The sequence below is a fragment of the Mchenga conophoros genome, linkage group LG22 (genome assembly GCF_057382185.1).
Source record: "Mchenga conophoros isolate Kocher_MC1m ecotype Shallow Benthic linkage group LG22, M_conophoros_male_GT1.1, whole genome shotgun sequence".
NCBI lineage: Eukaryota > Metazoa > Chordata > Actinopteri > Cichliformes > Cichlidae > Mchenga > Mchenga conophoros.
In genome coordinates this window covers 14201683-14219263 of record NC_140546.1, presented here as the reverse complement: position 1 = coordinate 14219263, position 17581 = coordinate 14201683, and the positions used below count along the sequence as shown (strand labels likewise).

Below are 17581 nucleotides of genomic sequence, written 5' to 3'. Positions count from 1 at the left end.
CGCATGTAGAGAAAATCAAACAGTTTACAGTTTTTCTTTTACCTCACACATACGCGCACTCTTACACCTTTTCCTCATTCTACTGAAAAACCAAAAACCTTCAGCACCGCTCGCTGCCTCCACATGATGTCAGCCAGGAGGAATTCAATCTCAGAAAAGATATCATGAATGATGCATAAGACGGAAAAATGCATTTACCATGGCCACAACACAATGAGCTGTTGTTGCAAACACCGTAATGGAAAAATACGAAGGTTACGGTGATGAAAATATATTACGAAACCGGAAAGGCATTTGTGAATGTTGCTGAGGGAGCACGACCGAGGACATAACCGCAGCTTACAGGGAAAATCCTCAATATTTCTACAAAGAAGGGGCGAATTTGTCATGAAGTCTTGAGGGAACAGAGTATAAAAAAAAAAAAAAAAGTAACTTTGCATGTATGTGTGCCTGCTCACTTGCGTGTGCATGAGTTTTGTCTCCTTTTGGCGGAGGGTAAGGCCCAACGTGCCCGTCTTCCATGTTAATAATGGATTTTTGATATGAGCTCCACATGAAATTTTAATCTCTGGAATATTAGCTCACCGAGGGAGATACAAAATCAAATCAGGGGGTCGTGATTAAGCGGGTGAAGCGCATATCGACCCATTTAAATTCACATTAACCCAGCATCAAAATGTATGAGCCATGACACTGATGGCAGACGTAATTTAGTGGTGTTATGTCTGTTTTGCAAAGTAAAGGTTTGATCTCTCGACCACACATCTGCAAAGCAGATAAAAGCCTTCAAGCTGTTGTTGAGACAGTGTCGCCGCGTTGATGAGGAAAAATAGTTATGGGCAGACACCGAAACTGTAATGTGTGGTTATGGGGCAGACGACCCTTTGTAGGCTTTGTTTTTGCAAACCAATAAATGTTACTAATATCATTGCTAAGAAGAATGCAAGTGAGTGCAGTGCAGTCCTTTTGGATGGCAGTTTTTGTGTGAAATGGTTCTGATCATGCAGTCATACGATATGCACTTTTATTTTTTAACTAAAGACATATTTGTACAGGCGTCTGCGTTGCCCCAGTGCTAAACAATCATCCCCCTGCCTCTTATCAAAGGAAGTGTGTCTCATACTGTGAAGGCCAGCTGACTGAAACAGGATGAGAATCAATGTGAGCATTGACAAGGTTATGTGTACAATCCTATTTGCTAGGCATTTGTTTTCTTCTAATTGACAAAGGATCACATACAAAAAATCTTGTAAACAAGCTCCCCCTCATTGGGTAGAGCAGGAAGGACATCCAGCAGACGCTAATGAAGGACATCCAGCAGACGGCCAGGTAACGTCCTGGATATCAGCACAGCAGTCATTTTTTAAAATGTATTTATTTTAGCAACCATGACGCAGCATCGTCATTGAAAGGTTGTCACTGAATGTCAAATTGTTTCATGGGAAGTCAAACTCGATGTACTATGAGACTTACTGGACTGGATGCTTGGAAATATCACAGAATAAAACTGGTGATTCCTTTTTAAAAAAAAAATAATAATAATAATAATATTAATTCTCCAGGATTTTTTAAGGGATTTTAAAGTTTTTCTTATATATTTTCACTGATTTTCAGTCCACTCATGGTACCTAAGATTGAAATATGAATCATTCAAGCGTAAAAAGGCTCCTAACTCAAGGGGTCCAGCAGAGCTGTCTTTGCAAAGAACCAATTTTATATTCCAGGCACTTACTAGCAGCCTGTTGCAAAGACAGAGCATTTGTTCCCGTTTTAGTTGAATCAACGAAAATGACAAATATTTGTCCAGCTTATCCAAGGGAACACCAAGGCATTCCCAGACCAGCAGAGAGATATAATCTCTCCAGTGTGTCCTGGCTCGGCCCGGGGCCTCCTCCCAGTGGGACATGCCCAGAACACCTCACTTAGGAGACGCCCAGGATGCATCCTTATCAAATACCCAAACCACCTCAGCTGGCTCCTTTCAATGTGGAGGAGCAGCGGCTCTACTCTGAGCCCCTCCCGGATGGCTGAACTTTTCACCCTATCACCCTAAGGGAGAGGCCAGCCACCCTTCGGAGGAAGCCCATTTCGCTTGTATTCGCAATCTCGTTCTTTCCTACACTATCCACAGCTCGTGACCATAGGTGAGGGTAGGAATGTAGATCGACCGGTAAATAGTTTTTGTCCAAAATTATTATTAAAAAAATCACTGAACCTTATTATTTTACTGTCATACACAGTTTAGGGTTAAAAAGATGCTGCTGTTTAAAGTAGGGCATAAAGACTAACGGACTGTTGGTACAACACTACACTTTAACTTCTCACTAATTTGGATTCATTCTGTATGTTATGGTAGCAAGTGAATTTGACCTTTAATGTTTGCACTTGTTTGCATTGGTGCAGTAAATAGCACATCGAAAGATATACCAAAAGTCCCTTTTGTGCCACAGCGCTCACTGTGCCTTATGTTGGATGAATATTTTACCAGCTACGCCAGCAGAGAGCAGATCAGGTTGAGAGAATGAGTAAAACAAAGTCCCACCACACTGTGTTAGCATTCTCAAAGGCTCAATAATGTATCACCCACTTTTGTTCCCTTACGCAGCATCTATCATCTCAGAATAATGCAGAGTAGCTGGAAAGCCATTTTCCATAAGCAGTAATGGGACAAAGATTGACAGTGTGTGTGTTTGTGTGCTTGTGTCTAAAAATCCCGTGTTGGCTCATGCTTACGCGTGTGTGTGTGTGTGCGTGTGAGAGAGACGTTGCGCTTATGAGATGCAGAGCTGTGCAATAGCATTGTGTGTAATTATGTGAGTGAATGAGTGTAGGCCTTAAAACCAAACTAAACACCTCAGTGCCTCTGGGTACTAGGACACACTTAGTTGTCATTGGCTTGGATTGCACTCATGGGAAAAATTCTGTGGCTGAATAATGTGATGTATTAAGGTGTGCTCTGCAGCAACGTATGGTAATTTGTAAGATTTTTATTTAATCAGGTAACATTGTATTCCAGCCAAATGGAACACCGCATGAGCAAGGTGAACCTCTAATCTTTTGCCCCTGAGCTTCATATTCTGCTCTTTTTTTTAATCATTTTCATCTAGTAAAATACATAATCTTAAAAAAACAACTTTGTGCCCTGCTCCAAACTTCAAATTACTTTTTGCTGTGACAATGATATTGAGAGGTTAATTAATGGGCATTTTGTTAGCCACAATCTGTTAGTGAGTGGATAATCCTGTTGCAGCTACTAAGACTGATCAATCATGTGTATCCTTATGCGAGCAAAGAAAGTAATTGATCAGACTGGTAGCTTACAGTGAGCATGACTACAGCTTAGAGAAGCAGAAAGTCAACAGAGAAGAAGAAGGAGAAGGAAATAATCTTTTGGCATGTAAAGATAAAACATCTTTGATCCAACATATGCAGCACTTGGAGATACACATGTGCCAAGCATTATAGTGAGAGCGCTACCATTTGATGTTGCTTTTTTTTTTTTTTTGATGCACTGACAACTTTAAATATATATTTTTTCTCATTTCAAAATTCTGTTGTTCAGTTGCCACCACAGTCAGAAAAGGCCACCAGTTTGGTATTTAGGACCCTCTGGCCTGGGGTTAGGGTTCCTAACCACTCTGGTCATGCAGTATTGTGCAGTACTGTTGAGCCACCCCTCATTTCCTTATATTTTGCTTTTCATTCTAGCATAAAAGGGCATCTAACTCAAGGAGTGAACCAGTATTGTGACTAAACGTAACAGAAAACTTGATAAAATCACATTTTAAATTGTATCTTTAGGCATTTTATGCGTTTTTGCAACAGGCTGCTAATTGTAACAATTTGTTCCCATTTTGTTAGTCGAATCTACAAAAAATGCCAAAAATAACACAGTTTGACAGACATAAAATGATAAACTAGAAACTGAAACGGTCTCAGTGGAAAGATGACTGTCAAGAAGTCATTTTTAAAGAAAAGAAACAGGGAGAAAAGGCTGAAGTATGCCAAGTTACACAAAAAACTGAACCAAAAACAACAGGTCTTATGGAGTGATGAACAATAACAAATCCACATTTAAACATTTTTCTTTAATTGAGGTCATGAAAAAGGTGAAATAGTAAGGTTATATAGCTGTCTGTCAAACACGGTGGAGGCTCTGTCATGATTTGGGACTGCTTTTCAGCCTCTCGTGTTCGGGACCTAGTCAAAACTGATGCAATTACAGAATTAAGAAATCTGGAAAAGCATCTGATTGGCTTAATTTTTGATCCCAGATGCAATGCAATAAAAGCATACCGGGATAAAAAAAAAAAACACACACACTGCAGAATAATATCAGTCATGGCCCAGACCTCAACATTTCTGATTACTTAAAGAAATGACAAGAAAGCTTCCCTATGAGAGTTGAGGCTATGTTAAAGAAAAATCCAATGGTTTTATACAAGAAATGTGAAAGAAATGTGTGGTGGCTTAGGACCTTTGGGCAGTGTTGTCTGTTTGCCTACATTTGAAGTGAATCCAATGGGTTTAATGGAGGTATAAAGAATTTAAAATGCAGAAGTGACCTTACTTGTAGCAATTCCAAAGAAAGTTTACGCAGAGATAGAGGAATGAGTATCCGGAAGAAAAAGATTGAGTCAGTAATTTTTTTAGTTTTTACCACCTGTCACATGATTTGCGGTGCCATATTCCTGCTCCTTCTGCTGTACACAAAGCTTTAATGGGATACTCCCACTCACACTGAAATGCGTCCAAAACACTAAAAAGAGTTGATGTATCTCTAGATTACAAACAACATCATCTTATGTGCGATGAAATGCAGATGATGGTGTTACTAATGAGTTACTGATGTTCTACTAATTATTACATCTGCTCACTTATTCTTGGATATAGTTGCATACAGCAGTTTGAATTAATTCCTCTCTGATTCTCATTTCCCTGCACTCGAGTTTTAGAAATAAGCTAATAATTAATGTTTTAAACCAATCATATGTGCCGTCTTCTTAATCTTTATTTTTTTGTCTTCCTTAATATTTTCTTTCACTGCTGGTAACAAGTATGTTTGGATGTATTTCAAAACAACAACAAAAAAACAAACACATTGAGACCTATAATCAAAAAAAAAGAAAGAAAGTAAGGACTCGGTGCGTGCGTGGGTGTAGCCGTCATTATATGCAGTGTTAAGCGAGGAGATTGGTGTTGTTTTGTTTTGTTTTTGATGCTTTCTTAATCACAATCAAGCCTACAGGTGCACACGCCAAAGTGATTACAGCAGTGCTGCCCACTAAGCCGATTCAGTTATGAATTAGCAGAAAGATGTTATCTATAAGAGAAATAATAAAGTAGTTTTAATACAGCTGCTAAAGAACTGGCAGCTATATGCCTACATAGTATGATTGCAGACTTTAGCTTAAACCCATTTACTGCAGAACTATTAAAGCCATGTTTAAGTGACAGGTGTTTCGGGCTGTTTGTTCACACATAATGTGGTAATTGGATTGTATAGGCTGCCCTGAGTGATGGCACAAATTCTTTGCCTCGTAGCCCTTCACAGCCCTTTGTTTCTAACAGAAGGTTTGAATCAGAAATATGGATTTCATCAGTCCTTCAATGAGCAGCCGAAGGACCTCACGCATTACCAGCTTGTGCTCTTGTTATCTCTTTTTTTTGGCATTATAACATGCTGTTCTGTGATTAAGCCTGTCTACGTTGGAGGCATTTATGCATATTTTGAAATGTAAGGTGTGTTTGCATATGTCCGCTTGTCTGTAAAGATGCGTATCAGATCGAGCGAAACACTTCCTCCCTGCAAAGTTTCGCCATCTGTCTGTGAAAGCGGACTTTGATGAATACATGGAGCCGTTGTAGAGGCCAAACTTTGAATCTGACGTTTTTTTGCGGCGCTGAAAAAATAAGTAGCTGCTATTTGTTTGACTGGCAAAAATAAATAAAGTAAATTTGAATTCTCACGTCAGAGGCTGACCATGAAACCTTTTGTACACTTGCAGCCTGGCTGTGCTAACAGCTACGTGCTCTTTAAATGACTGCAGAAGCAGTGAAAGACTGCGATAGGGATATATAGTCTTGGATGTGGACCGGGTTTGAAGTCCGGTGTCACAGAGGGTCTTTCATGATAGACAGAATCACTACAGAGTATTGAGGAAGCGTTTGACAGTAGCCTGTACAAAATGAAGTAAAATGATCCAAACCATCCACTTGAGAGTAGAAACAGGCAATGTTGGGAAGCACTCATCAAAGTGCAGCAAGCTGCCCAGCTGACTTTGCCTGCTGTTGTCTGACCAGCTGACTAGCCAGCTGACAGAATGATAGGTCCTTTGTAGTGTAGCTACTGTTTTGTCTCTGAATTCTCCAGCTCTTCACAAATTAAACTCAAATCTTTTGAAGTGAGTTGATGTGCTCATAGGCTTCTTCTCTCTCTAACTCCCCATTCTGCTCCTTCCTTCTTCTTGGTTGGCCAGCTTGTCTTTTGAATGCATTCTGCAGACTCAGGCTCCCACAGCAAGATCTGAGTACAGAGCCTCAACCTATATACAAGAGAACAGGAACGCTCCCTCTGGCATCTGCAAACTTGTCAGCCACACATCCTCACAACAGCAGAAACACAACAACTATTGCTTCCTTGCAGTTTTCTCCAACCAGTCAACACATAAACCATTGTCTGTGGCTTTAATTGTGCTCCTTCAGGCTGCTGGTTAGTCACACAACAAGCCAGAGTGGCATACCTGAGGGAAGTGTATTGTGTGTTTGTTGTAGCAAGGATTGACAACCTTATAGACACGTATACCCAAGCACGTATACGCTTGTAGAGTGTGTATCTGAACTCAGAGGAGCATCCAAAAAGCCCTATAGTACCAATTATACATAGAGCTCTTTACTCTTGAGCAAGAAGAATGGATAGAGGGCGACAGGAGAGACGCCATGGAAGCAAGGACGGACAACGCTTGGTGTACAAAGTTAGGAAACTCTCATTACTGAAAGAGAAAAGGAAGAAGGTTAGTAAAGTGATTTAAAGGAAAAGGGAATGAAAAGATGTGGGTGCAAGGTAAATCAGGGAGAGAAAGGATTGTTGGAAAGAGACTGAAGGCGACTCAGTCTCAACCTGGATTTGGATGCGGTGCCCCGAGTCAAGTCACATATCTATCTTTCTAACGTTTAACCGTTAAATGGATACAGCCCTGAGAGCCCTATAGGCAGAATGAGAGACTTCTAACGCCCGACGTTTCTTCTCCCTCCAGCATTGTCAAAAGGCAACAAGGGCTTCCTTTAATGTGCCATATCTGCCTGTCATGTCAGCTGCCTCCATCTCTCTTTCTCATCGGCTCTCCGTACCCTTTCATTCCTTAACCTTTTGCACGTGATCTGCAACTCCTATTTTCTGTTTAACCCAGATCCTCGCTTTCTTTTCTCTTCCTGTCTAATACTCTCCCTTCCACGTAGAATGGTAATGTTCTCAGAAATTACAGTGAGGTAAACAGAGCAGGGTGTCGAAATGAAATAACTGCTACAGGGCTGTCAGCTCTAGCGAGGGGCCCATCCGTCAGCAGGAAATGACATGTCGCACCCCCCACCGCATTCCCCCCCCCCCCCCCCCCCCCTCGTCCCGCCATTCTCCCTTTCTGTCACACGCACAGTTGGATTCCTCCTGTCCTCCTGGTGGCAAGGTGAAGGAATTATGCTCATCAAAGCCCCAGTGTAGCCTGGAGCCTTTCCATTAACCTTCCACAATGCTGGTCAATGGCGAGAGAGACATTCAACCATCGACACGCAGAAGAAGGAGGCTCGCTTACACGACTTGAAACACACACAGAGCCGAAAGATACATAAACGCATACACGAGTGTACAGTAATATAGTCTGCATTAAATGGAACAAACACACATAATTACTAATAGATGGGCTACACACAGGTGCACGCAAGCGCACACACACCTCAATTACCGTTTCATTCATAGCGTGACAGCGGAGCATGTGCAAAGGCTGACATTAAAGGAAATTAAATCTCCTTGAGGAATGGGCCAGCCCATCTCACCTCCCGTCAAAATACTCCAGTTTCCACTCCTCTCCATAACCTTCTCATCTGGGTATTTAGGGCTTTGTGATGCGGAACGTCATCAAAGAGAAAACTTAGCGAGGCGGCCGTGCGTAGACGAGGCCTCCCCCGCGATAATCCCCCACCCCCTTTGCAAACGGAGCCCTCTACTTTTAGCCCACGCACACAAATTACCGCATCACATTCTGTCCTCACTCTTTCACCGCGTGCGCTGTCTCGTGCTTATAGGAGAAAGTGCTTTCATTCCAGTGTGCGCGCAGAAACTGTTTTATCATTGGCTTAGCTCAATGAGGGAGTCAGTCAGTTAACTCTTTGATCCGGACCTCCTTTCTGCATCGGAATACGAAGCCTATTTGACATAATCCTGAAAAACATCAGCTCACGTAACCAATGAAATTCAAAGGAAGGCGCAGCTGCAAGGGTGCACACACTGAAGGGACTTAGCAAGAGAGTGACACGTGTACAGTAGATTTTTACAGACAGATTTAATTAAGCTCCATTCACTGCCAAATCCCGTGTTATACAAACTCTTGCGAGCTTTTTCTCTCACATGCTCCAAAGCACCCAAATGTGACACACTTGTAGAATAAGGAGGTGGAGTTTAGTTAGGTAATTGAGTTTCCTGGGTAAAGGAGAAAAAAGCTGTGGTCTCGGGCGCTGGCTTTCTCCCACAGGTTTTCATCAGATCAAACATGTCCTGTCAGATAAGACAGCTAATTAATCAGGGGAGGGACCAGTCCTGTCCACTGACGGATAGAAAGATGGAGGCAAGAGACTGGTGGAGACACTTCCTTTCCTCTTCCTTAACCTCTTTCTCCATCATCAGCAGAAAGCAAAACAGGACAAAGTGAGAGAGTGTTGCCTGTAGAGTCTGTGAAGACTCTCAAAGACAGTGTTTACGCAGCCTGCAACTGAAGTAACTCCACAACCCCCAGCTGAGAAGATGACAGACTTCTGTGCTGAAGTTGCTGTTTACAGTACTGCGTGTGCGTATGAAATATGTAACTGAGAATTCACTTTTTTTAAAACTTTTTTGAGGCCAAGTCAGCTGTTTTTCCAAATAAAACCATATTAATCTCCTAGGACCTGGCGTCCACATATGTGGACATCACATTTTGGGTTATTTAGACCAAAATACTCAATTTTGCTGTACAAGGGCCTGATATCCACTTACAAGGACATTATACTGCTACTGTTCTATCAACATTTTAAACAAATATGTGGCTCTTATTTTTCTTAAAAACAAAAATAAGGTAAAAAGAAATCTGGTAATTCTTTGTTTTTACATTCATCAGGCCGCAATCAGCCCAAATATCAAAGAGAAATTAAAAATGCATGCCGTGGAAGAGTTCAGGTCTTAGGAGGTTAAACTAAATTTTAAAGGAAATTCCAAAAGGTTGATCTGGACGTAGCGTTTTCAGTAGGAGAAACATTTCGTCACTCATCCATGTGACTTCTACAGTCTCAGCTGACTACACGTTTCCCCAACCTTATAAACAGTACATTTGCACAATAACTGAAACCAGTTATTGTGCAAATGTGAGGTTAGTTCCTTGATCATTAATATACAAATTGTCATGACCGTTGATCAATAACCACTCATTGATGAATGACCATTGATTATTGATCAAAGACCACTGACCAATGGCTGTGAGTATCATTCACAGACAGTAGGGCGATGGTTGCAATCACAGCATTGTAGGATGGCGAAAGATGTACCCATAGGCCCCCTCCTCAATTCAGAGATGGTCTTTCCCTTTTCACATAGTTAATATCAAAAAGTCATTTGCCCTCAGTTTTTCTTCTTCTTCTTCTTCTTGTCTTGTTGCCAATTTTTAACATTTATGAGCCTGGACTTGGCAGATCCACGCCTTAAAAGAATGTATTTATTGATTTCATTTCATACATTTTTATGCGCACGTGTCTTGGAAAATTGCTGTTGTTATTCAGAACAGATTCAGCCACCTTCCTCATTATTAGATTGTAGACCATGACATAGATTATTACCACCTTTTTACATGATGGTGCTTAAAGCTCCTCCACTGCTCACATTATTGATCTAACCTGACAAGGGAGGCTGCTCTTACAAATCAAAGGAAATTTATTTATAATTTATTGTATCGCACATGCACATTTAAAATGAATCGTACATAACAGATGAATATTTTTCTTTTTGTTGTTTATAAGACTTTAAAATTAACTGATATTGTTTTAACATTTCACACTCTGGTAAACACTAGAAGTTTTACCTTTTACTGATGCAACAATAACCATGTAAGTGTCATTAAAATGTTTCAGTGCACATTCTCTTATTAACTTAGACCATGCCTCTGTGTAGTGGAATTAACTCGTGATGATCCCAGCGCCTTTTGAATGAAAGGATGAAAGACACAAGTGTGAAACAGATCAGACCTGGCTGTTTGCCTGATTAGAGTGGACTGTTGCTACCTGCACGTTGGAAAGATGGATTGAATGTTATTCGGTTCATTTGAAAGAGTATATGCTAATTTGCCTGTAGCATATATGATTAGAACTAAGGGCAGCACAATGTAGCTTAATGCTTAATTAAGAGAGACTGACTGACTGGTGGAAGAGAAATATAGATGGAGGCATAGTTTGGTGGCTTGCCTGGCACAGGCAGTGACTGATTGGCTGGTGGGGCTGTTTCCAGCTGCTCTACTGTAGATCTCAACGGGCTTTCTGTTACCTCGGGCTCACCCCAGCACCAGCTGTGCTTTCGTACCTAGCTTGCAGTAGCCCCTGGGCACTACACTGAAAACACTGTTGTATAATACACAGCTTTTCTTTTGCTGTTTCTCTTGATTTTTTACCTGACCACTAAAAAGAAACACCCAGAAGATGCCATTCAAGCTATTCTGAATATATCCACCATGCTACTTGTTAAATTGTCATTGAGTGTACTAATACTTGCACATGCTCATTTTTTATATTTCTTTATTGCATTTAAGTGGAATATGTGAGTGTCAGCAGGGCCAGATGTCATGCGAGCTTAGCCTGGATTTGGCTGCACAGTTAGCAGTATTGCAACACGTTGCATGATTCCTCACAACCCAAAGCTGATGTATTATTTCATATTTTCTGCAATTGATAGTGATGCATTATTTCTCATACCATCTTCTCTTTTCCTTTCTTCTCTTTGCCGTCTGTCCAACCTCTCCCTCCTCTTCACTCCTCGAAATCTCTGGCATTGCAGCAACAAGAGCAGGACCCCACCAACCTGTACATCTCCAACCTGCCAGTGTCTATGGATGAGCAGGAGCTGGAGAATATGCTGAAGCCTCTGGGTCACGTCATCTCCACAAGGATACTGAGGGATGCCAACGGGGTCAGCAGAGGAGTCGGCTTTGCCAGGTAAACAATGTTAATGAAGCAAGTGTTAAATATGCCTCCTTTCAGTCCCTACAAATGGTATGCCAAGCTCTAAAAGCCAGATCATTTCTGTAATACAACTCTCTAGCATCTCTCTTTATGCTGCACACCTCGACTTTGTAATAGGCTTTATTTTAAAAATGCTAAGTCTGAAGAGTAAGTCGAGATAAGCCTGCTGGCACACAGTAATCAGGGTTATTTTTTAAAACTTTACAAAGCTCCCTCCCAAGCCACAGAAGACACTATACAACTGTTGTCACAGGTTGAGGAGTGTTCCTTGTGGTGAGTAAATCTAACTAGGATTTTTACCCACTGCTCACATTAAGATCTGCCCTAGTTCAGCTGTGCCCTGAGATGACTCGTGTCTTGTTTTTGGTACTAAATTAATAAAATACATTGTACGTGTACTGGCAAGCACACGCTTGTGCATTGTCTGAAATATGAACTGGTACTTATGTAGCGCTTTTCTACTGAATTTGAGCAATATCCACTACAGGCCTCATTCACCCACATATTTGTACAAGTGCTTTTTTCTGTGCCTAAGCACATCATGTTCACACGCTCACACTCACATGATGGATGCATCAGGTGCAACTCAGGCTTCAGTATCTGGCCCGAGCATAGTTCGACATACAGGTTGGGCTCAACCACTGACTTTCTGATTAGTAGACGAGCTGCTACTAATATGCTTTTCATTTTAGACAGTGAAAATATGAAAATATGATTTGATTCTTCCTCTAAGCCTGTTTGTCCATCCATCTGCATATGAGTTAATGAATGCTTTCAGCTGTGCATTCTCAAAAATTAACAGATACCACCAATGATTGTGTGTGTATTATATATAGTAATAGTATATATAGTAGAGTAACGGATGCTATTTTTCCCAAAACAAAGTCTGAATGACTGAACAGTTTGTTTCTTTTTCTACTTAGAAAAGTTTCCACTTCAGCTTGTTAATCCCCCAAAGTCATAAACCGTTCTGTCCTTGTCCTCGACAGCAGCCACCAGGCTCTCATTCCTCTCCACACATTCCTTCCCTGTTTACCCAGAGGAGGCCAATGACGGCCACAGAACCACCATCTTGCAGGGATTTTTCTTAATCACCTGCTCTGGCTGAACTCCTCTCCTATTCCCTGCTCTATTACCAGGGGTTACAGCAGGACAGACTGGCACAAACACACACACACACACACACACTTGCGCACCAATATGAGCATCTGCAGAGTTAGACCTTTACGCAGGCGTACACACTTGTGAATATGCACGCGTGCATGCTCGTGTGCACGCACGCAAACACGCGCTGAAAAGCAAGCTCTCACACAGAGACACAGGTAGGCAGCCTCCTGCAGACCAACAAGCAGAGCACAGCAACAACCTGCCACAGGCCACCTGTTCAAGAAGCTCTCGGTGGGAGGAGGAAGACGCATGACGGAAAGGGAGGGTGAGACATGAGTGTGAAGCGATGATCAGATAAAAGCTTTAGAAGTTAATATACAGAGAAAGAGAAGGTGAATGAATAGAGAAGGAATTGAGGAAACTTTTTAGAAGACTGAGAAATACTAAGATGAATTAAAAATTTCCATGAGCGTTGGCGTGTGATGAGTAAAGAGAGTACAGGTCAGGGAAAAGGGTAAAAAAAAAAGATCCAACCAAAGCAAAAATAAACAAACAAAAACCAACACAATTGAATGTTTTTTATAAATTGGAGAACTCCCATTAGCTGTGTCGACAGACATACAGACAGCTGCTGAGGGCTGTGCTGTGTGGGGCATTAGAGAGAGTAAACTGAGCTAAGTGTTTGTGGGCCGATCCATTACTGTTATCAGAGCCCATTACTCCAGCCCCAGCACTAATCATTGCAGACAGCAGCACCTGATGCCATTAACCAGCAGCGCACACTGAAAATCCAGCCGGCTTCACTGTCTACCTGGCTGACTCTCTGACTGACTTGTTACCCCAAAAGCTTGACTGACCAGCAGACAGTGAGTCTGACTGGTTTGCTTCCCTGTGAGTGTCTAACAGCCTGTCCGCCATATGCACTTCATGTCTACTTACATCCTTTCCGTTTACCATCCTGCTGTGCAGCTGGAGAGAAAGAAGGAAAGATGTTATTGTGTGTAGGAAGGCTAAAAAGTGCAATGAAATACAAAGAGAAGCTTTGCTTTGACATTCAGTCAGAGAAGCACTAAATAAACAGTGAAGAAGGGGGATGCATCCAGCTGCTATTGTAAGCCTGTCTCTTTTAAAATGGACAACAAAAGCATCCCAACAAACAACCTCAAAACGGCTTGTGCTTTGATAATGGAGTCCACACCACAAAAGTCATTATTTCATAAGCACTACAAGGTTGTTAAGCTTGAGCGATAAAGAGGTTAGCTGTGCTTCAGGCAGATCCTCTCCGTGTCACTAGCCTGCCTCCTAAAGTGAGAGCATTATGAGGCAATAATTTCCGTGTTCGTAGGACTGTGCTGAGATTGTGTTTGGTGTGGATTAGGAGCATATTGCCAGCGTATGTTGTAAACATAAACACTCGATGTATGCAGTTCCCGGTATATTCACTTCAGCTTTCTGATGTGGCACCTATATCAAAAAATCTATAGCATATAAACAGAGATAAATAAACAATGAATCAGAACAATGATTTCTTATAAAATTAATGAATTAATTAACCAGCTGGCTGCTCTTGTACTTCAAGTTTAGTAGTAGTTTTTTTGTTTTGTTTTGCTTCTTTTGAGTGAAAATGTGCTGTGTATAACTTAATATATCTTTTTGAATATTATTTTATAAATTAAAGTCATTTTTAGAAACTCGTTATGTTTTGCAGTTAGCTGAGTTGCATTGGTTAGTTCATATCGGCCTTTCACTAACACTCGTGGAACAGAAGGGAAAGAGTGAGGGCTGGGGAAAGGGAGGATACAGGGTCAGTGAGAGATTGATGATGCCAGGAAGTGTGAAAGATTATATATTCTAAAAAGAGGAGTAGGGAGGAGAAAAGGGGAGAACGATTTTGATGTGGATAGGGCATAATGTTGAAAGAAAAGGATGGACACAGTGGGAAGGAAAGGAGGGCACAGAAAGTGAGAGAGATGGGCCAGGAGAGAGGAAGGATAACGGTGAAAGATGGAGGAAATAACCAAGGTTGAAAGACGGGGAAGAATGAGAGAGACGTCAAAAAGAAAAGGTGTAGACGGGCTGGGAGTAAGATGGATGAGATGGAGAGCGCGATAAAGAAGCTATGGTAAAAAAGAAAAGAAAGAAAGATGAAGGTAGCGATAGCAGAAGGATGGGAGACAGAGGACAGGGAAGGGGGAGGCTGACAGGATGATATGAGTATTTTAGGAGGTGAGGGAGAATAAAGCATGAAAATCTGGAAGGCAATGAATTCTGCACATTCCAAGCGCATATTACCATAAAGACATGGCATTCAGTCAAGCCTGGATTTAAAAACTCTCTCATTTTAATATGTCTTCTTTGCGTCTATAAGGGAATCTGCAATATATGCACAACACGGATCGTGCAAATTCATGCAAAAGGATATTTGCTTTTTAATATGTTACTGTCTTAACACAATTGAAATTTTCAGACAAATCCATTGCACATTGAAAAAGAAAATCCTAGCATTTTACTCATGCAGGCTGTAATATGGAAGGTGTTTAAAAATTCTTGTAGCACACACAGTTAAGCTGCAAGTTAAAGGAATATTTTGATATTATTTGCTCTTACATCAACTTGTAAGAGAAACTGATAATTAAGTTACATCTTTGGATTTATGGTCTTACACCTTTTCAATGTCAGATAGGGTGTGTGTATGTGTGTGTGCGCATGCGTTGTAGATCATTTGCTGTAACTTTCCGAAAGCAGCCAGCCAACATTCACGCCCACCTCATGCCATGAGCGGCCAGCTGTGTGGAGGTGAAAGAGGAGACAGCCATTGTAATTGTCTTTCAAACTTTTGTTGTTGCTGTGTGTCCACCTGTGGAGCTTTTGATTTGTAACACTGAACGCAACACAGCGAATGCCTGAAGTGTGTGGCCCTTCTCTACGATAGCCATTCTCCTGGTTTGGCCACACACTTCTGATTCCCAGTGTGGTCAGCAGCCAGTCTGAAGAAGGTCTCCCAGCCCTTAGCTTAGCTTTACAGAAAAGAGCTGCTCTCCAGCACACGATCATTTCTTTAATATGCCAAAGTGAGAGTACAAATTGTTTTAATTTACTGGTGTTCAACTAGTAAAATTTATTAGCCTAGGGCAATAATTCCCTGTAGTTTTCACTGTGAGGCAACTAGTCTAGAATTCATGAATGCAGTGCTCTCAGCCAATAATAAGTCACATTTACTAGGAAACACCCACCAAGGATTCTGATTAGTTTTCTGAAATGCAAAATTGCATAGAAAATATGTATATGCATGTGTGTATAGGTTACATCTCCTATTATATTTCAAATCTTTGGAGCTTAAGTTGCTCAACTTTCCTTTAGGGTATCTGTTTATTGTTGCAGAGCAGTGTGTGTGTGTGTGCGTGTGCATGTGTGTGTGTGTATGTGTGTGAGAATGACAACAACACTCATATGCATTTGAAATGTACGTGTTTTGATGTTATGTGTGTATGACATTAGTGTGTGTAGGCTTGTGATGTGAAGATCAGAGCCCCCCTGCTGGCCAGCTGCTTGGCCTGTATATACTCTTTGATCCTTCGTACCCTAAAGCAGATGACTCGTAATCTGGAGAGGAAATGGCGTGTCACAAATCTAGAGGATCATCATTTAGCCTGGAGAAATAGTTTGCTGCTTTATAAGAAAGCCCTCCGCAAAGCCAGAACATCTTACTATTCATCACTGATTGAAGAAAATAAGAACAACCCTAGGTTTCTCTTCAGCACTGTAGCCAGGCTGACAAAAAGTCAGAGCTCTTTTGAGCCAACCATCCCTTTAACGTTAACTAGTAATGACTTCATGAACTTCTTCACAAATAAAATTTTTATCATTAGAGAAAAAATTACCAATAATCATCCCACAGATGTAATATTATCTACAGCTACTCTTAGTACCATTGATATTAAGTTAGACTCTTTTTCTCCAATTGATCTTTCTGAGTTAACTTCAATAATTACTTCCTCCAAACCATCAACGTGTCTTTTAGACCCCATTCCTACAAAACTGCTCAAAGAAGTCCTGCCATTAATTAATTCTTCGATCTTAAATATGATCAACCTATCTCTAATAATCGGCTATGTACCACAGGCCTTCAAGCTGGCTGTAGTTAAACCTTTACTCAAAAAGCCATCTCTAGACCCAGCAGTCTTAGCTAATTATAGGCCAATCTCCAACCTTCCTTTCATATCAAAAATCCTTGAAAGAGTAGTTGTCAAACAGCTAACTGATCATCTGCAGAGGAATGGTTTATTTGAAGAGTTTCAGTCAGGTTTCAGAGCTCAGCACAGCACAGAAACAGCTTTAGTGAAGGTTACAAATGATCTTCTTATGGCCTCTGACAGTGGACTCATCTCTGTGCTTGTCCTGCTAGACCTCAGTGCAGCGTTCGATACTGTTGATCATAATATCCTATTAGAGCGATTAGAACATGCTGTAGGTATTACAGGTACTGCACTGCAGTGGTTTGTATCATATCTATCTAATAGACTCCAATTCGTGCATGTAAATGGAGAGTCCTCTTCACACACTGAGGTTAATTATGGAGTTCCACAGGGTTCAGTGCTAGGACCAATTCTGTTTACACTATACATGCTTCCCTTAGGCAGCATCATTAGAAGACATAGCATACATTTTCACTGCTATGCAGATGACACCCAGCTCTATCTGTCCATGAAGCCAGATAACACACACCAATTAGTTAAACTGCAGGAATGTCTTAAAGACATAAAGACCTGGATGGCCGCTAACTTTCTGCTTCTTAATTCAGATAAAACTGAGGTTATTGTACTCGGCCCTGAAAATCTTAGAAATATGGTATCTAATCAGATTCTTACTCTGGATGGCATTACCTTGGCCTCCAGTAACGCTGTGAGGAACCTTGGAGTCATTTTTGACCAGGACATGTCCTTCAACGCACATATTAAACAAATATGTAAGACTGCTTTCTTCCATTTGCACAACATCTCTAAAA

General features: G+C 41.2%; 1 protein-coding gene across 4 annotated transcripts in view; it reads left to right on the top strand.

Moving 5' to 3' along the window:
• The window catches only part of LOC146549089 (RNA-binding motif, single-stranded-interacting protein 3-like), a 298248-nt gene that overhangs the window by 212255 nt on the left and 68412 nt on the right, over positions 1-17581 (top strand). For all 4 annotated transcript variants that reach the window (XM_085261925.1, XM_085261923.1, XM_085261922.1 and 1 more), the window contains one exon: positions 11285-11442. In XM_085261925.1, coding sequence (XP_085118051.1) covers positions 11285-11442 — 158 coding nt within the window. The remainder of the gene's footprint in view (positions 1-11284; positions 11443-17581) is intronic.